This window comes from Pongo pygmaeus, chromosome X (genome assembly GCF_028885625.2).
Source record: "Pongo pygmaeus isolate AG05252 chromosome X, NHGRI_mPonPyg2-v2.0_pri, whole genome shotgun sequence".
Lineage (NCBI taxonomy): Eukaryota > Metazoa > Chordata > Mammalia > Primates > Hominidae > Pongo > Pongo pygmaeus.
In genome coordinates, this window is record NC_072396.2 from 25,280,168 (window position 1) to 25,303,155 (window position 22,988).

The following is a 22,988-nucleotide window of genomic DNA, read 5'->3' on the forward strand; positions in this document are numbered from 1 at the left end:
GCTTTTAGTGTATTCCCAGAGTTTGCAACCATCATCACAATCAGTTTTAGGATATTTTCATTATTCCCCAAAGAAACTTTTTAGCTGTCACCTCCCTCAATCCCCTATCCCTTCCACCTCTAGGCAACTACTAATCTTTTTGCTTGTATAGATTTGTGTATTCTGGACGTCTCATATAAATAGAATCATACATTATATGGCTTTTCGGTATCTGGCTTATTTCACTTATAATGTTTTCAAGGTTCATCCATTTTGTAGAATGTACTAGTACTTTATTCGTTTGTGTTGCTGAATAATATTCCATTTTATATGCGTGTGTGGTGTATGTGTAGGTGTATACACATACACCACATTTTGTTCTTTTTTGTAATTTTTTTTAATACATGGCAGAAGATGTCTGTTTGCCCTCTAGCTCCTGAATTTATATGTCAGTTAGTTCTCACCACAAGCTTAGGACCTGTTTTTCAATCCCAATTTCATATTCCCAGAAGAGAGAATCCAATAGGTTTGCCTAGGTTGGTGAGCACCCCAGGTCCCCATTACCTGTGACCACAAGAGTAGGTTCACAGGGCACGGATCTGGCTGCTAAGGGTGGACCTTTCTGTGGGACTAGTGGATACTTTTACAGAGAAGATACTGGGTAGACATCCCCAAAAGGTATGACTGCATTCAATTAATATTTGAGCTCTGTTCTGCTACTGTGCCAGCATGGTGATAATTAATATTATTTAGCCTCTGCCCACCACCATTTTGCTTATTGGAGCTTTCCAGCTTGGATTCTGGATATATAATAGAATCATTTTAGAGTTGGAAAGGACCTCAGAGGTCATCTAAGAAATACTATACATGTAGCATTTTATAGATCTGAATCATTTTCATGCATGGTACCTCAGAACAGTTAGTGTCACACAGGTAGTAGTTGTAGAGCTAGGAGTGGATTGTAAATTTCCTGACTCCACATCCTTTCAGTTTACTTTTTATCTGACTTTCATAGTTGCTGTAAATAAATTAGAATGTATACCAGAATCTCTTTAATAGATTTACTATCATCATCTGTTATATTGGAAAACAATAGGTCCCTATTACTGTTGTAAGAGCGTTCACTTGAAGATATTGATCTCTATAAAATCAGATGCTTTGTAAAGGCTAGGTTATCAAATGGCATTGACTTGATGTACTTTAAACCAAGAGGTTTATTTTTAATTCTGAACCTTTGAAAGGGCAAATGTGCCTGCCTTTTTTCTTTGTAGCTGTTAATAGAATTTACGGAGGCTAGGGAAAAATGGTCTAGATGCTTCCCCTGCTTTTTCCTCCTGTAAATTTTAATATAAGAAGACTGCTGGTTGCTTTTCTGAAATGTTGCTATTCTTCTGATGATTGCATAGCAATTTATAGGTAAAAGAAAGGTACTACGTAAATGTTAAGGGATATATATGTATTAGTTTTGAGAAATGTCATGGCCTATTTAAATGTGCTCCAAACTCTTTTTTTTTTATTGAGACGGAGTTTCGCTCTTTTTGCCCAGGCTGGAGTGCAATGTTGTGATCTTGGCTCACTGCAATCTCTGCCTCCCGGGTTCAAGCAATTCTTCTGCCTCAGCCTCCCGAGTAGCTGGGATTACAGGCATGCGCCACCATGCCTAGCTAATTTTGTATTTTTAGTAGAGATGGGGTTTCTCCATGTTGGTCAGGCTGGTCTTGAACTCCCGACCTCAGGTGATCCACCCGCCTCGGCCTCCCAAAGTGCTGAGATTATAGGTGTGAGCCACCGCTCCTGGCTGCTCCGAACTCTTAAATTTGCTGATTTATTAGCTTTTTATTTTTAGTCTACAGCATTTACAATAACTGCTATGATTCTCCATAGTTTTAAAATTCTATAGCATTTTGTTTGGTAGTAAAATGATTTAAAATAGTAGTTTAGCTGCTAGTTATTTTATTTTTTTAATCCTGGAGGTCTGTCTTAGTGTTTCTACTTTAAAAACAATTTCCCCAAACATGTTGTTCTCCAGTTTTGTTGAAGAGAGATAGCATGTGTAAAAATGTATCCTTTTTTTTTAAAGACAGAGTTTCGCTGTGTAGCCCAGGCTAGAGTGCAGTGGTGAGATCTCTGCTTACTGTAAGCTCCGCCTCCCGGGTTCACGCCATTCTCCTGCCTCAGCCTCCTGAGTAGCTGGGACTACAGGCGCCCGCCACCGCGCCTGGCTAATTTTTTATATTTTTGGTAGAGACGGGGTTTCACCGTGTTAGCCAGGATGGTCTCAATCTCCTGACCTCGTGATTTACCCACCTCGGCCTCCCAAAGTGCTGGGATTACAGGTGTGAGCCACCACGCCCGGCCAAATGTATCCCTTTAAATGAAATCTAAATTTGTGTCTAACTACAGGGGTGGGAGATATTGGGAATGACAGCCTAATTGGGAGAGAAGAGGGCAATCGTGACTTGTTCTACAACCCTCTCAGCTCTTTCTTATACTACTCATGCATTGTTGACCTTGTATAAGATAATAGCTTTTCAAGATATGATCATGGGGGAAAGCTCCTATAAAATATTACTGTAGAAATTTATTTCACAAAAGTTTGATTTGTGTGAAATTTGTTGTGTGTTTATCAGGATGGAGAACAAGAACAGATCCCTGAGTTGCCAGATCCAAGCTTAGAAATGGGCATTTTGCCCAGAGAGATCCGGAAACTGGTAGAACGGAGAAAACAAGTCAAACAGCTAATGAAACAGCAAGACTTAAATCCAGACCTTATTCTTCAGGTATATCTTTTCACTAAGAAACATTTGAGTGACAGTCTCAGCTTTTACAGTTTGATTATTTATGAGTAAACAGGATGCTGGGCAAATGCAGGTACTTATTTTAAGTTTGTGGGTAGGTGACCATTTAAAAATACTAGAGTGCCTCAGAATGGAAGCCACCTTTGTTTACAAAGATTGTATCTGAGCAAGATACTTCTGGCTCCTGGGAGCTTTGGAGTCTGTGTTTACTTGCTGCTTCTAGGAGGTTAGGAATCATGGATCCAGGAGAATGGGTTGAGTATATTAATTCTTTTTTATTCAGGGATATTGAGGGTTTCCCTTTTTATTGGAGATCTAGAAAGACATCTTATGTAATGCTTAAGCATCTGTAAATGTTGTTGTTTGTCTTTTGTTCTGTATGGCCTGCAGTATGACATTCGACAGAAGGCTTTGAAGCTCACAGCGAACAGTATGTATGGTTGCCTGGGATTTTCCTATAGCAGATTTTACGCCAAACCACTGGCTGCCTTGGTGACATACAAAGGAAGGGAGGTAAATGGCATAATAACATTCACATCTCTAGATATGAGAGTATTTTTAACTATACATGTTATAGTGTGGGAGAGTCAAGTTTATTACCTAGTTGTACCGCATCAAATACAGTACCCCTCTCTTTGGATGACAGGTTTGAGACAAATAGGCATTTAAATAAGGATTCATTAATTCGTGTGTGTGTGTGTGTGTATTTATTATTGAACATCTACTACATGCCAGGCATTGTTCTAGGTTCTCAGGATAGAGTGTCAAGCAAGACCTAAAAGATCCCTGTTATGAGGCTTACATTCTACCCAGAATGGGAGGGGTTTGGGGGTGGGGACGACATGGGTTGGGAATGTGGGGTGGTGAGAGGGTGGTTTGGGAAAACAGACTGTAAATAAGTAAATAAACATGCATAAGAAATAACAGAAAATATGATAGAAGTAAATGCTCTGTAGATAATTAAAACAGGATGGTGGGCTAGAGAATGTTTAGATGGCTAGTTTAGATTGGTCAGGGAAGGCTTCTTTGAGGAGGTGACATGAATGAGAATGACGTAAGAGAGTTTTTTTTTTTTTTTTTTTTTTGCTGACGGATTAGCTTGGAGTGTGAGTGAAAGGTAGAAATCAGGAGGATAACTAGTAGAGCCTTTTACTAAGATGGAGGAAACTGGGAAAGAAGGATTAAGAATTCTGTCATGGATGTGTTGCCTTTGGCATGAGTAATAGAATTCCAGACATAATAAGGAGGCCATTGCATGTATAGATCCAGAATTCCAGGAATACGTCAAGACAGGAGTTGTGGATTGAGAGTTACTGGCTTTAATAAGATAGGCCAGATACCAAATAGAATTTAGGTACGTCACTTTATGAACACTGTAAACTTCAGCTGTTTTAATACCATGTGCATGGGTTTTTCTTAATTTGTAAAAGAATAGTTACGCTGAATATTAAATTCCATTTAACTCCCTGTCTGTGGGTTTAAGACTATTTAGCCTTAAAGGAGGTAGGTAGTGGTCATGGGAAAAATGCTTATATTGGGGGGTCTGTACTCTGAATGCTCTAGAGCAGGGGTTGGCAAATGATGGCCATCGGGCCAAATGCAGCCTGCCATCTATTTTTGTAAATAATGTTCTATTGGAACAGAGCTAAGCTCATTTATTTATGTATCATCTGTGGCTGCTTTTGTATTATGAGAGCAGAGCTGAGTAGAAAAGATGGAGGCTCACATGGCCCGCAAAGCCTGATATATTTACTCTCTGGTATTTTTTAGAAAAAAAGTTTGCTGACCTCTGCTTTAGAGTTTAGACCAACTCTGTCCAGTAGAACTTTATGATGATGAAAATGTTCTACATCTGCACTATCCAGTGCTGCAGTCTCTAGCCACAAGTGGCCAGTGAGCACTTGGTATCTGGCTAGTGCCAACTAGCTGAGGAACTGGATTTTTAGATTGCTTTAATTATAATTAAAATGAATTTAAACTTAAATAGACAAATGTAGCTAGTGGCTACTGTGTTAGACAGTGCAGATCTAGCTGGTATATGAAATAAACGTCAGGATGTTCAGAATCACTCTTCTGTTGGCAGCCCTATCAAAGATTTGTCTTAGGGCACAGTGAGGAAGGGCAAAACATGTATTGAACACCAGTGATGTGGTAGAAGCTTTCTTATGCATTATTTCACTGAAATTACACAAGAATCCTTTGAAATAGATAATAACATTTTCATTTTTTAGATGAGGAAGTTAAAACTCAAGGAGATAAAGTATAACAAGTGGCTATTTTGAATGTAAATCCTTTTAGTACAGTAGGGTTGTCTCTTCCATCTCAAGATGTCATTTACGACTCTGGTTCTGCTTTATATTCTACCTCTTATTACAGGAAGATCATGATTTTTGATACCCATCTCAAGACACAGGTCTCTTTTACATGAGAAAGTATAGGTGTTTTAGGGGCTAGTTGAAGTGAGGGAAGGGAAGGATGCTTTCAGTTTCTTAAGCTAAGTTTACTTTAAAATTATTTAAATTTTATTTCTTTACATGTATCCAGTGGCTTCTGATGGAATACCATCTTATTTTTGTATTAGAAAATGCACTCACTATGCCCCAACTGGGTGATAATACATGGGTTGACTATTGAGATTGGATCAAGGTTACTCTTAAGTTTCTCACGAGAGGCAATAGTAGACAATTTACTCCCTTGGAGAGTGCCTCTTGCTGTTGGGAAATCCCTGTTGTTACATTTTCCGCATTGGCTCAGAAATCCACAAGCTTACAAGGGCACTGTTGATAATGATAAGCCCCAAATTTGTCCAATGATCTCTCCCACTCTCCTAATCCATTGTATTTTAAGGGCAATGGTTTTCTTTAGCTGGATTTTTAATAGCGAGTTTAAATACAATTTTAATTTTTCTGTTATATAAAATATAACAATAACAAATCTTTAATAAATGAACTATAAAAAACCCTGTTCTCTCCACTAAAAAACAAAGGATTTCAGACAAATCTAGAACTACTTGTTTGTGATTTAAATGCTTGGTATCTGCTTTCCTCTTTTCTCTTTACCCTTTGCTGTTTCCCTCAAATAAGGATAAATAAAACTCTGGAAAGTAGGCCTTTAAAGTAATATGAGGCTACTGAGAAATAATAATTACGCAGTTTCTCCCAGGAAATCTTATTCTAGAAGAAGATCCAAAGTCACTTACAAATATTATTTCCTAATATAAAAATGATTGTTAAAGTATTGGTGATAATTGTTAGCACTGGTGGATGGAAGTAGTCTATGTGATCATCTTTCTTTGGGTTAGCATCTCTTAATTATTAAAGAGGTAGGAGGAGTGAAGTGAAAATGAGAGCCAGTGTGCTGAGATTTTGGAATACCTTTGTAACTTATTAAACTAGTATTTTTTGTGACAAGATACGAGTGGGCAGAATAATATAGTAACCTGCAGATCTTACAAATTCTTTGCTTTTAAAGTCCTTGTGGGATAAATTAGATTAAGTTTCAAGTGGAAATTAATGAGAAGGAAACCTGGTAGCATGCCATTGCAAAAGATTATAAAATTTTGCATTTGGATGTGGATTAATACACAGCCTAGGGAGGCCTTGAAGCCCCCTTTTCCTTTTTATTTTTAAGTCTATTTTGTGTTTGCTCAGTTTTCTTGGAATCGTGCAGGTTTGGCTCTAGCGACCTAATAATTTCTGTAATCAAATGTATTATGGCTGCTAGAATACTCAGAGTAATTACTAATTGTACTTTTTAAAACAGGTTTATAATAAAAGTGCTAGTAGTTGTGTCAAATGGGCATCAATATTGTCTTTTCACAGGTGTGATCTTTCACGCTTAAACTCTTCCATGATTTTGAATTGCTTTGTGGTAGAGGAATGAGCTAATGGGTAAGGAATTGTATGAGGGATCTCACAGTGTGTGCGTTATTTAAAAGTAATGAAGTCAGTGTTTCAGAGAAGTACTCTGAATCTATAGAAATACCATCTGTATTTGTGTTTGTTCTCAATGCGTGTGTAGAGAGGCATAAAAAAGAAATTGGGCAAGCCTATGGCACTGAGTGGACATATATTTTTAAACCATGAAGAACAGGGGTATCAGTTGTCAAATGTCTGATGTGGTAATTGAAGTGATTGTTCACTAGATGGCGATAGACACCCTGAGATCATTAATCAATTAAGGATTTTATTCTGTGAACAATAGTGAAGGCAATTTAATGAGTTAAATCTGTCCACATTTTAGACTTTTATTAGTTTTGGAGCTATTAAAAGCTAAAACTGGCCCAAAGGATTGTAATACTCTAGTGTTTAAAATAATTATGATTTTGTAATCATTAGTTATATTGATAGGAACAGTAATTTATCATAGCAAGTTAATTCTTCTATCAAGTAGCTAAATTCTGATTTCTGGCCATGGAGACACGATACATGACTCCCTCAGTCACAGTATCAGAAGCTAATCTAAAGGGAATTGGAAATGATTTTGATATATAATTTTGCCTTTTTGAATTTGTTTTTTTATTGCGAAATTTTTTGTTTTATTTTATTTATTTTTGAGACGGAGTCTCTGTCGCCCAGGCTGGAGTGCAGTGGTGCCATCTCGGCTCACTGCAAGCTCCGCCTCCCGGGTTCACGCCATTCTCCTCTGCCTCAGCCTCCCGAGTAGCTGGGACTACACTACAGGCGCCCACCACCATGCCCGGCTAATTTTTTGTATTTTTAGTAGAGACGGGGTTTCACTGTGTTAGCCAGGATGGTCTCCATCTCCTGACCTCGTGATCCGCCCGCCTCGGCCTCCCAAAGTGCTGGGATTACAGGCATGAGCCACTGCGCCGGGCCTATTTTTTATTTTATTTTATTTTATTTTGTTTTAAGAAACAGGGTCTCACTTTCTTGCCCAGGCTGGAGAGCAGTGGTGTGATCATAGTTCACTGCAGCATTGAATTCCTGGACTCAGAAAATCTTCTCGCCTCAGCCTCCCTAGTAGCTAGGACTACAGGCATATGCCACCATCCTTGGCAAATTTATTTTTATTTTTTGTAGAGATGGAGTCTTGGTGTATTGCCCAGGCTGGTCTCCAACTCCTAGCCTCGAGGGATCCTCTCACCTTGGCCTCCCAAAGCTGTAGGATTATAGATAGGAGCCGCTGTGCCTGGCTTTATTGGGGAATTTAAAACTGACTATGTACTTATAAGTATACTCATTGCATAACTTTAGTTTAACGAGAATATTTGTCTTGATGGAATAATTAGTACTTACTGACATTGGTATTATTTTATTTCTCTACTCTCTTATTTCTGTGTCCTTGAGAAAACCACTTTTGGTCTGGATTTTTTATTGCATTTTAAAATGTATGCTCTGATGTTTAGGTATAGAGTCCATGCATTTTCATTTTCCTACCTGATAGGCTGAAATAAGCTTTGCCAGCCTGCTTGCCAGTTGGTCGTAGACTGCCTGGCTTTTAGTTGTGTTGGAGCTGGAATCTGTGTACATTAAAAGTGTATCCAAATCATTAATGCAAACATTACAATCTTGGCAAGCCTTTCTGGGATTTTCTTGGTGATGTGGTAGCACCTATCAGGATCCCTTGGGAATGGCACTAGGACAGAGGGCTCTAGCCTTTGTTGGTGTTGGTGATAGAGAATGAGTGACTATGAAGAATTTTACAATTAAATATTAAGAGAAGTCTTTCATCTTTACCTGTAAATAACCAAAAATTTCACTTTTGCAATCTTTTTTCTTTCTTTCTTTCTTTTTGTCGGGGGGAGGGGGGCAGAGTTTCGCTCTTGTTGCCTAGGCTGGAGTGCAATGGCGCGCGCAATCTCGGCTCACCGCAACCTCCGCCTCCCGGGTTCAAGCGATTCTCCTGCCTCAGCCTCCCAAGTAGCTGGGATTACAGGCATGTGCCACCACACTCGGCTAATTTTGTATTTTTAATAGAGACGGGGTTTCTCCATGTTGGTCAGTCTGGTCTTGAACTCCTGACCTCAGGTGATCCGCCCACCTCGGCCTCCCAAAGAGCTGGGACTACAGGCATGAGCCACCGCGCACCGCTGTGATCTCTTAATAGCCTAGTTTTTCTTTAAAAAATTAAAAGCAATAAAATATTATAGAGACAACTAAAGACCATTTCCTCCCCATCCTCTCTCATTTTTTTTTCTTTTTCGGAGGTAACTTGCCCAGAGTTGGTTTTGTCATTCTTGCCCATGGGTTGTTCTTTTTTGCTTCTGCAACGTGTATATACATGTGGTGTGTTAAAAGTTTTTACCATGTATGTGTCATGCTATACATATTCTTTTGCAGTTTGGAAAAGCAGGAGAAAAACTCTACTCTGTATGCCACATTTTAAGTATATTCATCTTGATACATTTTTAGATTTGATTCATTCATGTTAACTATTGTATAATATTTCGATGAATAAATATAGCACAGTGTATTTTTTAATTCTGCCATCATCCATATCTTTAGGTTTCCAAGTTTTCATTTGTCTTAATTATTTGCTGTTACAAGCAGTACTGAAGTAGACAACACCACCTTTGTGAGAGTTTCTCTGGTATATTTCTAGGAGTAGAATTTGTACAACATCCACAGCAGTATATGAGGCTTTATTGATAAGAGCAACCATTTAATTTATCACAGCAAGCTCATTTTTAAAAATCAAGTAGCTAAATTCATATGTCTGGCTGGAGCCACAATACGTAACTCCCTCAGTCACAGTATCAGAGGCTAATCTTAAGAGAATTGGAAAGGATTTTGATATACAATTTTGCTTCTTTGAATTTTTGTTTAGTTCTCTGTTGAGGCATTTAAAGCTTACTATATATATACTTAGACTTGTTGCATAATCCTTAATATTCCACATCCTTGCAGCACTTATTATCTGAGTTTTTATTTTTTCACTAGTCGAGTATGAAAGGGTATCTCATTGTGATTTTAATTTACATTTTAAAATTATGAGTTAAGTTGGGCATCTTTTCATGTGTTTATTAACTCTTCCATTTTCTTGTCTGAATAGAACATAGATGTTCTATTTTGTTGGATTGTATGTCTCTTAGTATTCTTAGGTATTCAAAAGCCAATCCTTGTTTTGTCATTTGTGCTGCAGATATCTCTTTCAGTCTGTGGCTTGTCCTTTTATTTGTAGTCTTTCATTATGCAGAAGTTTCTAATTTTGATGCCAGATATTTAATTTTTTCCTCCTTACACTATGTGGGTTTTTTTCCCATAAGAAATCTTTCCCTCCTCTAGTGACATAGACATTCTCCCTTGTTTTCTTCTAAAAGTTGCAAAGTTTGGCTTTTCTTATTTAGGTCTTTAATCCTTCTAGAAATTATTTTTAGGAATGATACAAGTTAGGAATCTAATTGTACTTGTTTGCTTCCTTGTAGAGTTATTGAAAGTTCCTGTATTGTTCCTGTATTCCAGGGGTTGGCAGACTTTGACCCATGGGCTAACTCAACTCAAAACTGCCTGTTTTTGTAAATTAAGTTTGATTGGGACACAGCCCTACCCATGTGTTTATGGCTGCATTTGTGCTACAACAGTAGAGTTGAGTAGTTGCCAGAGATACTGAGTGAACTCCAAAGCCTAAAATATGTCCTATCTGGCCCTTTACAGAAAAAGCTTGCGAACCCGTGGTCTAAAAGATAGTCATGAAAGAGTAGCTCATATTTCCAACAGTAGCAGATATAGTCAGTGAAAATAGAGGAAATTACACTAAAGGTGCTAAGAAGGAAGGAAAACAATCTTTTGGACATATAAAAAATACAAAGTTTGGGCCGGGCGTGGTGGCTCACACCTGTAATCCTAGCACTTTGGGAGGCTGAGGTGGGTGGATCACCTGAGGTCAGGAGTTCAAGATCAGCCTGGCCAATATGGTGAAACCCCATCTCTGCTAAAAATACAAAAAATTAGCCGGGCGTGGTGGCAGGTGCCTGTAATCCTAGCTACTCAGGAGGCTGAGGCAGGAGAACTGCTTGAACCTGGGAGGCAGAGGTTGCACTGAGCCGAGACCCTGTCACTGCACACCAGCCTGGGCAAAAGAGCGAGACTCCTTCTCAAAAAAAAAAAAAAAAAAATTGAGATTTTACTGATTCTTAGATTGTCATATGAGAACTTCCCTCAACCCAAGTAGAGTAAAGGGGAGGTCTGTGAATCCTCTGAAGTTGTATGTAATATTTTATGTGTCTGTGCATATGTGTACTTTTTTGGAGGAGAGGCTGCATAGCATTTAAGAGACTCAAAGGGGGGTACCATGATGTGAAAAATGATAAAGAACACTGGTTCTTACATTTCATTTCTGGCCTCTTATGTAGCTTGAGGGGAAACTTTAGCCTTAAAAATGTAAACTTTTGTCACCTAAAACATGGCAGTGCGAAGAATTTTCTTGCCAAACCAGACCCATTTAAACTGTGTGGGTGGTAGGAGGGATGAGTTCTAATTCTGTCTCCAGAATTTTTATAGCCACCATTAAGACTACTTTTAACTTCAGCTGACCTACTAACATTTTTATTTTTTTTAATATGAGAATTTCTTTTAAGGCTAATATGAAGGTTTAATGTATTTTAGCAGACATATTTTATGTTAAAAAAGCAATATCCTTTGTTAGTGATCATGAATTACCTATCACTTTCAAAGTTGCTTACATTATAAAATTTGAAGCCAGATAATTTTAAAATTTCATTTCTATTGTCATATTTCAGGGATGTTTGGATTCTAAATTCCCGGCAGTTCTTCAGAACTGAAAACACATACTATTCAGCTTTATTAATTCACATTCTACTCATTTAGAATTTGTGGTAATTCAGATGGAATGAGTTGAAATTGTTCTTAGTACAAATTAATAGTTGTTTCAGAGCCTAGGTTCTTTTCATATACCATTAAATACAGGTTGAGTGTCCCTAATCTGAAAATCTGGAACGCTCCAAAATCTGAAACTTTTTTTTTTTTTTTTTTTTTTTTGAGACGGAGGCTTGCTCTGTTGCCCAGGCTGGAGTGCAGTGGTGCAATCTCGGCTCACTGCAAGCTCCGCCTCCTGGGTTCATGCCATTCTCCTGCCTCAGCCTCCCGAGTAGCTGGGACTACAGGCGCCCGCCACCACGCCCGGCTAATGTTTTGTATTGTTAGTAGAGACGGGGTTTCACTGTGTTAGCCGGGATGGTCTCGAGCTCCTGACCTTGTGATCTGCCTGCCTCGGCCTCCCAAAGTGCTGGGATTATAGGCATGAGCCACCGCGCCCAGCCCAAACTCTGGAACTTTAAGTGCTGCCATGATACTCAAAGGAAATGCACATGGAGCATTTTGTATTTCAGATTTTTGAATTAGGGATGCTCAACCAGTATAATGTAAATATTCAAAAATTCCAAATTCAAACACTGTGGTTCCAAGCATTTCAGATGCTCAGCCTGTACTGTAGAAACAACTATCTACATTTAAGTAAGTGGCATTTTATCTGCAGATCATTTATATTGATGAACTTGTACTAAGGAACCATCTGTTTGCTTGTCCATTTGTCTACATTCTTTCAAAAATTGATGAAAGTAATGTTGGTACTTTCAAATAAAGGTGAAAAAAGGAAGCTGTAATTTGGATACACCCCATGGAAGGCCAGTCCAGATTATAACTTAGACTTTCAGTGATTTGAGAGAAATGCGATGATAAAAATTCAAGTATATAGAATAATTCATGCTTATTATATATGCTTGCATTATAATAAACAATATGTACTTATATGAAAAATATATGGTAAGCATGTAATATATATGTTATATGTAATCTATTATAACAGTATTGCATTTATAGAGATTAAATAAGTGGGTTACACTTAGGCTTGATTTTAATTACTCTATATGCATGAAAATACTGAGTATTTCTTTCAAAATGGCTAAGATGTTAGACTTGAGACAAATTCAGAATAACCTTATTCTTCTTTCTTAATAGTTGGAAACTAGCATCTCCAAGATGCATGGATATTGGCCTCTGTGTGCCTGTTGGGTTTTTGGACATTGAAAGGTACAGGCTTAGGAGGACACAAGCCAGTTGATGTAAGAGACAGCTGGGAAGAGAAAGACTGCCTGGGGTCTGTGAGTGTAAGAGAAGAAAGCTCCATCAAGGAGACCATTTAGGCATCTTCTTGTTTATCCCCTTTGCATTTGCTGAAGTTTTTTGTTTTTTGTTTTTTTGTTTTTGAGACGGAGTCTCGCACTGTCTCGCTGGAGTGCAGTGGCGTGATCTTGGCTCACTGTAAGCTCCGCCTCCTGGGTTCACACCATTCTTCTGCCTCAGCCTCCCAACTAGCTGGGACTACAGGCACCTGCCACCACGCCCAGCTAATTTTTTTGTATTTTTAGTAGAGACAAAGTTTCACTGTGTTAGCCAGGATGGTCTCGATCTACTTGGCCTCCCAAAGTGCTGGGATTACAGGCGTGAGCCACTGTGCCTGGCCTGCATTTGCTGAAGTTTTTGAGTGGTCACCACATCTTAGTTTTACCTGTGCTTTAAGGAATCCAGGTGTGGGCACCCGCACCCCTCTCCTACACATACATTATACTACTAAGTGTCAAAGGTAATAAGATATGGTCCTGGGGTTGTAAGTTGGCCTCTCCAGTCTTGCTGAATCTTCAGTCAATACTAATCTTTAAAATTCCAGGGCTTCTTTCATCAAGGAAGATGGAATTTCCTTATTCTCAGTCCAAATTTGTGCCTTTTTCCACCCATATATTGGATTTCTTATTACTAGATTTTTCAAATGGGTCTGCATAAACTAGTATCAATACTTAAAAATTTTGTATTAACACAAAACAAAAGTCTGCAGCCTCAAATTATTTCTGTATTCTCCACCTCTACTTCAGTTTGTCAGGAAGTGCATTTCAGATGTTTTTTTGTTCTACCTAGCCCCTAAGCCCTGTGCTCTACATAGTGGATATTTGTTTGCCTTACCTCTGGGATCACACTCACTTAGTAGTTTCTGTAGTTATAGATGGGTAGATAGGGAAGTGGTATATTTTTTAAAGAAGGTCTTGATATTTAAGCCTATTTTGAATTTATAAGAATGGCCAGGATACTCAAACAAGAAAAAGGATAATTCGTACATTTGTAGTGGGAACCTAGGAACTTTGAAAAGATAGGGACAGAGTATTTTTGCTTTGTAATTTTGCCTTTTTAATTACTGAAACCATTGGGAATGTGGCTAAGGATGAGAAGATAAATGCTGTTAAGACTGACCTTGTGTCAGCACCACTGATCTCTGCTGAGATAGATTAAGTTTCATTACTTTGACTAGAATCACATAAATTGAGTCCTGGAAAGCTTTTTCTTCCCCATCCCTGACTAGAATGAGTGACTTTGTTAACCCAAATTCATTCCATTTTTCTACATATGTGAAAATTTTAAATAAACCTATTTTGGTATCTATTTCTTTTTCACAAGCCACGTGTTATTTGACAGGTGTTCTCAAGCTCCTTGCTTTGGCAATGAACCAAGATGACAGAGCAGTAATGATTTAGAAAGTGCCATTCCCTCCTTGTTAAGTGATAAAGAGAAAAGTGTGAAGTTATTAACCACTATTCACCAGTGGCATAGAAATCGGTATAAGGTTTAATTGTCTGGTTCTACAGTTGGTCTAGGTAGGCAATTTCCTGGATAGTGCTTCTCTTAAGGAAAGGGAAGAATAATCGTATAACTTCACTTTTTTCTCCCATATAATTTTTTTTTCATCTTTTCACAAATTGCAGATAGATGGATTGGAGAGAAAGGATCACTAGAAAACCAAAATATTGACCTCATAGGCTTTCCCTTTCCTTATCTGCCCAGGTATAGATTTATGGGTGACATGGCAGCACTCAGCAACATTGCAAATTTCCCACCCCCCAAATGAATCACATGCTCAAGTGTTTGAATCTGATGGTGTACATGATGTTACCACACTGTCTCCTTATGTTAGCCATGCTGAGTCTATTTATTGCTAATTGGAAAAACCTACTTTTGGTAGCCTCGGCTGCCTGGTGGCTTTAGAGTACCGGTCACAACAGTATGGTCAGACCCATTAAAGACACATCCCTGTCAAATTTAAAAAACAAAACAAGCTCATTGGGCTTGTTATGGCTCAGGACCAGCTGACTGAGGGAAGACTAATAGAATTAGTACCTTCTGTTTGTGTGTCATCATTTCAGTGGGCAGCATGAGCCTGTGTCAATTTGCCAGATCATAAATACTGTGTTAAATTACAATGAACTGAGTTTGGTAAGTTGTGGGAGTTTTGGAAGGCGGGGAGAAGAATAGTTTTATGTATGTGTGAAGAAGCCGTTTGATTTTCAGCCAGGGATTCCTGAGCCCTGTGGTCATGGTTTTAGAGATCTTATACCTACTTTGAAATTTAGTACCAGCGTCAGGTTGTGCAGCTGTCCTTGTTTCCTTTTTATTATTAATTTTTTGGTTGAATTGGCTTGTATCCCTTTTAAACTTGAATGTATGAGTCTCAACATTACAATTTTTTCTTTGAAAATTCTGTTTTAAAAAGCAATATGAAATAGAATGTAGCTGAAAAGTGAATTTTTACTCGCATTTTTAAAAGAGCAACAAAGCATGAGTGATTTCCAGAAATGGTTTCTGTGTCATCTTTGGAATTCTTCTAATTACTAATTCTATATAGGCTTGGGTTTGGTTTTGTATTACCTGTTTTTATTAGCTTTGTTGTTTTACATTTGACAAAAGATTTGCTGTTTTGAGGCTAGTGATGAGATTTATTTATTTATTTATTTATTTTGCCTTAGGACTAAGAGTTGAGCGGGGATGGAGCGGAACAAAGATATTAGGTTTCTTTTATGATTTGGAGTGTCAGACATTTGGCTATATTTGTTTCATGGGTTTTTCGTCACTGCTGACTTAACCACAGACTACATTTTCAGCCCTGTGCAGGAGGGTGGTGTGCCTTCCGCAGGCAGGGAGGAGGAGGGTTGGGGTGGGGTGGCTTGGAGAAAGGAATCAGCTCATGGGCTATTAATAATGTAAATTGTTCTTGAGGCCACATGTAACATTTCTGAGCCCTGACCAACAGGGTAGGGTGCGTGTTCTATTTACGTTGGACTGCATGGCACGATGTGATGGATAGCTGATAATATAATCACAGGAAAAATCCGGATATTTCTTCTTTAATGATGTCCTGATAGGGCAGAAAAAAATAATTTGTCTTCAGAAGATTGGCTTTGAGTGGCTGAATATATTTAATTCAATTACTGGTTCTTGCCTCATAGCCAGGAATTCTTCAAGTGATATTTGCTGAGTGTGTACATGGAGGGAAATGGAGACAAATGACATTGCTTGTGATCCACTGCCTTGAGAGGAAAGCCTTCGGTAATGATTCCAGTAAAACTAGAGCTAGAGCTTGGGAAGCTAAACTTGTGATTACTTACTAGTAAACAAGAGAAAGGATCTGTTGTGGGTGCAGAAATCTTACCGAAATGCCTGAATATGCACTGGAGAAAGCCCTGGACTGCACACCAAGGGTGTTCACCCACTTGTTTACTTTTTGTGGCTTTGAGCAAGTCATCCATTCTGCCTCTGGTTTTTCACTTGTCAGAGGGGTGCTAGATGATGATAATTACTGCTCAGTGGGCTTCAGTTACAAAGCACCGTAACATAGAGTAGCTACTGTTTCTCAGAACAACCCAGGGGAAGCATTCGTGCAAGGCTCCGAGTATCTAGCAAGTGTCAGGCATGCCACGTGGTGCTGCTGTTAGGGAGACAGTGGTAAACTTAAGCATTCAAGGACCTTGTCTTCATGGAGTGTTCAGTCCAGTAGGTGAGAGCTGTTAATCAAATGGTCAATGAATAATTATGTCATTCTGAAAGAAAATAAGTGCTAAGAAAAGGCACATGAATTTCTGAGTCTTGATAGCAAAGGCCCTTGACCTGGACTGAAAAGTCAAAATTTTCCTGATCCTTTGGTACTTGAGCTGAGATCTAGAAAGTGTGGACTGGAGTTGACTAGGTAAAGAGTTGGAAGAATAAGCATTCTAGAGTGAGGGCTAGCATGTGCAGAGGTCCTGTGGTGGTTGGAAGCATTATGTGGCCAGGGCACTGAGAAGGCTGAGGTAGCTGAAGTATAGAAAGGAAGGGGAGAGTGATAGGAGGCGAGGCTGGAGAGGTAATCAAGGTCACACCATATAGGCTTTGCAGGCCATCTGACCAAGGGGCAGATGTTAATAGTTTTTTGGTGTTTTTTTTTTTTTGAGGCAGAGTCTCGCTCTGTCGCCCAGGCTGGAGTACAGTGGCGTGATCTTGGCTCACTGCTATCTCTGCCTCCCGGGTTCAAGTGACTTACCTGCCTCAGCCTCCCTAGTAGCTGGGACTACAGGCGTGTGCCACCACTCCTGGCTAATTTTTGTATTTTTAGTAGAGCTAGGGTTTTACCATGTTGGCCAGGCTGGTCTAGAACTCCTAACCTCAAATGATCCACCCACCTCGGCCTCCCAAAGTGCTGGGATTACAGGCATGAGCCACCACGCCTGGCCAGATGTTAATAGGTTTTATATGTTGTGGGAGATTGGTTCACATTTCCATTTTGAGAAGATCACTTTGCCTGTGTGAGTTGGAGAGGCCAGAGTGGATGAGGGGAAACTGATTAGCAGGCTATTATTAGAATAGTATTCCAGGCAAGTGATGGTGGTAGCCTGACTAGTGTGATGGCGGTCAGTGGAGGGAGGAGGACCCAGATATGAGAGAGATTTAAGAGAAAAAATATCAGTAAAACTGGGTGGTATATTGGATGTGGGGCTTAGGATGGGGAAGGTATCAAGGTCAACTCTTGGCTGACTTGTGTAGGAAGATGGAGTACCTTTCACTGAGATGAAGAGCACTAGAAGATGACCAGGTTTGGGGCAGGAGGAGGGAAAGATGAACAGTTTGATCATAGACATGTTAATTTTGAGGTTGCAGAATATAAACTGGGGAGTCATTGGTTTATAGTCATTGTTAAATGAAGCCATGGACATGGATGAGATAACTTTGGGAGAGAGGAGAGAGTGGAAAGAGAAGTGGGTGTAGGACTCAGTCTTAAGGAACCCCAGCATTTAATGACTTGGTAGAGGAGGACGGGCTTTAAAAAGTAGACTGTGAAAGAGCAGCCAGAGAATGAGAAGAGGTGGGAACACATGGTGTTGTGAAACCAGTGAAGAGCGTTTCAGGGAAGTAGTAGGCAACTGTCAGGAAGAGATACTGATGATAGTTTTGAAAAATTTCCATTGAATTTTGGGATATGGAGGTGATCTTTTACTTTAGTTGGTGCTGTTTGAGTGCAGTAATGGTGGTCAGGCTGATTTGCTATAGGAAGATAATGTAATTATCCATAGTTTATAGATGAAGGATCTGAGGCACAAGGAAGTAACTTGTAAAACAGCTCACCTAAGTGTCAGAACTGGAATCCAGGCCTAGGCCTGGGTGCCTGAGACTCCCTGTTCTGTATACCTGCTACCTACAGCTTACTGCTTTACTAGGTAAGTGTGTGGACCGAGGAGGCAAACACAGCTGTGTCCCTGTTTTGCTTCTCCCTGAGTTGGGATCTATTAACTAGTTACTTAACCTCATTGACCCTCAGCTTCCTCATTTTTAATAATGGTACATGCCCAGTGAGGTTGTTGGGAAAATTAAATGAGATAATGTGTGTCAATGCCTTGAAATGCGTTTGATACATAATAAGTACTCAGTTAATGCTAGCTAAAAAATAAACAACCTTCTACCGTTCTGTCTGCCCTCTCCTCAGAGCCTCTTACCTCCAATTACATTTTTCTCTTGTTTAATGCTTAGCAGTCTTCTCTAAGAAGGCCAGTTTGTATGCTATTTGCCCAGTTATTTTTCAAGTTTGTGTTTTTACTTTGCCATTTCTTCTGCTTTTAGTGCCTTTGTCCACCTACACCACTAATTTCTGTGTAGTGTAATTTCTGTCAGTCTTCCTCAAAACTCACTTTTTATGACTGATTTAAAACTGATTTTCCTCACTCTGCAACTTAATGAACTCAGCTTATGTTTACATTTGTTTCTTCTTAGGAGCTTGATATTCGTGAGTTTGCGAAGTTTGTTCACTCAGTTTTATTAAATAGATTCAGGGGCCAGGCATGTTTTTTCATGTCCTTCAGCAACATGTAGTAGAATGCTTTAAAGTAGTGGGTACAAAATGGCAAACAGTATTTTTATACTATTTAAGAAATAGCTCTTTCCTGTCACTTTCTTCTCATTACAGTCGTAAGGTGCAGTTATTACTAAGTCTTGCCAGTGTTACTTCCAAAATATTCAGATTAATCCATTTCTCTCCATTGACACTGCCACCGCTCTGATTAGTTTAGACCACCATCATCTCTGGCCAGGATCACTGCATCAGCCTCCCTATTTTTAAGGTGTAATTGCATCATATCATTCTGCTTTGATTCCTCATTGACTTCTATTTCAGTTTACCTTGGACTCCAAGGTCCTACGTGGATCACTTTACCTCTCCTTTTACCTCATTTTTGTGCCTCCTACCTGCTGCTCCCTCACCTGCAGCTCCCTCACCTGCACCCCTGCTTTAGTCCAGCCACATGGGCTACCCTGTTCTTTCAGTTCTTCACACACATGAGTTCTGTCCCTCCATAGGGACCTTGTGCATCTGGTTTCCTCTGCCTGGAATGCTCCTTCCCAGGCTTGGTGCAGGGTTGTATTTTTCTCTCTTCAGGTCTCAGCTTATATGTCACCTTCTTGTGTGTGTGTGGTGGTGTTTTTTTTTGTTTTTTTGTTTTTTTTGTGATAGAGTCTTGCTCTATTGCCCAGGCTGGAGTGCAGTGGTGCTCTTGGCTCACTGCAACCTCCACTTCCTGGGTTCAAGCAATTCTTGTGCCTCAGCCTCCTGAGTAGCTGGGATTACAGGCGTGTACCACCACACCCAGCTAATTTTTGTATTTTTTGTAGAGACAGGGTTTTGCCATGGTTGGCCATGCTGGTCTTGAACTCCTGACCTCAGGTGATCCACCTGCCTTGGCCTCCCAAAGTGCTGGAATTACAGGCGTGAGCCACTGCGCCTGGCCTTATGCCACCTTCTTGATGAGACCTTTCCTGACTACTCTTTCCAAATAGATCCATCCAGCACACCACCATCTCTCATTTTTAAATAAAAAATTTTTTCTCACTTATTTTATAGGGTGAAATATACCCATGTGCCAATTTTCCAGAATTAATACATGTTAAGATTTTGTCATAATTATTTCAGATTTTCTTTTAAGTGAAAGAGAGCATTACAGATAGTTGAGGTTGGTAATGTGTGCCCTTCCCCAGTTTCCTTTCCTCTCTAGGGGCAACTGTTATGAAGCTGATATGTATCTCTCCTTTTTCCATGTTTTTGTTACCTATGAATGTGCTCACTTAATTTATGTGGATGGTATCTTATCATTTTTCAGTTTGCAACTTTTTTCACTCAACATTATATTTTTGAGTGATATCCATGTTGATATATACATATCTGATCGTTTATTTGAACTGCTATATAGTATTCCATCATATAAATATTCTACAATGTATTTGTCCCTTTCTCAAGTGATGGTCATTTAGATTGTCGTCAGTGTTTTACTGTTATCAAAAGTAAGCATTCCTCTACTTGTCTATTTGTACACAGGTGCAAGTTTCTCTGTCATGATCTTTTCTAGCTCAGCACCCTGTTTCATTCCCATTTTGGTACTCATCATTTTGTAATCACTGACTTATGTGTTTGCTTGTTTATATACATCTTCCTTATTCAGCTATGGGCTCCATTGGGGTAGGCAGTGTGTTTAACTCACTCCTGCAAACACAGCCCCTATCATAGACCTTGGCACATAGTAGGTGCTTCATTGGTATTTGTTGAATTAATTCAGCTACCTGCTTTCCATCTGTTTTGTTTAGTTCATTCCTTTGGTTTTTGAGCTTTGGTTTTCAGATTTCTGAAGAAAGGTGAAGACTGATGAGGTGAGTTGCCAAATTCTATGGATAGTGATTGCAGGTGATTAGGTAAACCTGGCATGGAAAGGAGCTGAGGAAAAAAAGCTATAAATAATTTGTTTTGGTTTAAACAAACCAAAATCTCAAAATTTGGAGGTGATGGTTGGCAAGGAACTACGTGTACTAGTTTTGGTTATTGAAGGAGCTGGGTTTATTAGCTGTGGGCTCCTTCCACATCTGTATCATTGCCTTATTATTATAGGATTTTGGAGGGAGGTGGGAGGATTTTGTGTTTATTTTCTAAAATTATTCTATGTGAAAATTAGAAAATTAGAAAATTGTGGTAGGTATAGGAGATATAGATCATAGATTAAAAAGCATGAGAAGAAATTGGGCTGTTGATCGTAAAGCAGGATTGTTTAAATCAATTAGTTTTTAAAAATTCTCCTTTTTATTAGAGTTCACTGAATCAGTGCTTGTGTTCTGTGTTTTCTGTTTGTTTTTGAAGCTGTTCAGTGTTTTCCTTACCATCATAGACTTCAGATTTAACTACTTGATGTTCACCTATTGAATTCACATGTAGAGAGGAAAGACGAATTCATGGGAACAAACGGATTTCTTAAAATGGAGATTGCTGCTGTAATCACACTTTGGACCTCTATTCTAGTACAGGACATCTCATTTTATCCGCTAGTAGCCTGTGTAAGCCATTTGCTGATAAAGTGAATCACTGTAATTATATTTGAAGTTAGCTATTGGAGGAAAAAATGTAGCTATAGTTAAATACTATGGTAATGCCTCCTAATTTATTCTTTTTCGTTTTGGAATATACTGTTTCTCCCCTCCTCCACTCAATTTAGTGTGGCACATTTGACTGCCCCCTGCCCCTCTTAGGTTGGGTATCAGTTATGAACTTCCAAAGAGAATTAGGATCTGGTCTCACTGTCTCCTTTGCATGTAAATAGTAAATAATTAGACATGCAGTGAAATTGGAGACAATAATAGCTGAGATATATTAAGCATTTGATCCTGTTAGACACTGTTCTAAGCACTTTATATGAATAGTAAACATATAAGCACAGTCCAAAATTTTTTTGTTCTAACTGTATAAAATGTAGGAGTCATGTTATTTTGAGGTTTATTAGAAATTGTAATCTTCAATTTCTAGTTAGTGGAGGTGGGCGTGGAAGAGAAAATGTTTGCATTTATTACATGTGTAGAAATGTACTGAACTGAGAAAATCTAAATGGTTACAGGCTAGTCATTTCTTAGTATCCTGCCTATTACTCATCCACTCCCTTGGTAAAAGCTTTACCCTGTTCCTGTAAGTGGGAGCTGGGTGGAGGATGGGAAGCAATCCTCACTTGAGTTAGATCTGACTTTGCTTGATTGTGTGGCAAGTTAGTATGGGGTTTTATGCCATTATTTTATTTCCCTTTTATAGTTGAGAGAACTGAAGTACAGAAAGTATAAGTAACTTGCTCAAGATCACAGAGCTAGTGAATAAATGGAACCATAATTCAAATCTAGGCAGTCCAAGCATTCTTAACTGGCACAGTACATTGCCTGTGTTTTTGAGTATTTGCCTGTGCAACAGACATTAGGAGACGGGAGAAAATAGTGTTGTATCTTCACAGTACTTGGAGCCATTTTTGTTTGAAAGGATGTGTGCTGTATTAGTGTGTGTCATCCTGGGTTGGTTAGCATTTGCTGCCACTTTATAGATTTTCCGAGAGCTTCAATTTTCCTTTTATATTTCCTCAGTCTTTTGACAGCAGTCATAATGGAATTTGAATGGTTGTAGTTAATGTGGCCTTTGGAACAGAATTCTTAAGGAAGAGATTGGGTGATGAAACAAGGGTGGTAAGATGGGGAATGAGGAGGAATGCTTCTTTCTGTCTTATGTATTTTGTGGAATAAAATGGTGATGCCATGCACCACAGCTCGAACTTGGCATGGTTCTGGAAGATGTCTTTGTGTGGCCTGTCTGTACCACTCACCATCTGTTATAATGGTGAAGGTCATAGGTTGTTTGCCTTAAGCAGAATAAACAAATAGATACAAAAAATGTATTCAGTAATCTTTGCTTGATGAGCAGAAGCTAGCAGTTGTTTAAAACAAGTGAAGGGGATAAAAACTCCCCTAACTTTTATTTACCAATCACATTGCAAAGCAAAAATAGTCTATTTTTAGGCTGAGGCTCCAATTATGTTAAGCCTTGAAGATAATGAAACAGTCTGACACAAAAGAGTGTGGTGACGCAAGTTTGTGTGGT

General features: G+C 39.0%; 1 protein-coding gene across 4 annotated transcripts in view; it reads left to right on the plus strand.

Annotated features, from left to right (window-relative positions):
* Positions 1-22,988, plus strand: part of POLA1 (DNA polymerase alpha 1, catalytic subunit) — a 304,219-nt gene that overhangs the window by 50,529 nt on the left and 230,702 nt on the right. For all 4 annotated transcript variants that reach the window (XM_054472674.2, XM_063659960.1, XM_063659961.1 and 1 more), the window contains 2 exons: positions 2,610-2,759; positions 3,168-3,290. In XM_054472674.2, the coding sequence (XP_054328649.1) occupies positions 2,610-2,759; positions 3,168-3,290 (273 nt within the window). The remainder of the gene's footprint in view (positions 1-2,609; positions 2,760-3,167; positions 3,291-22,988) is intronic.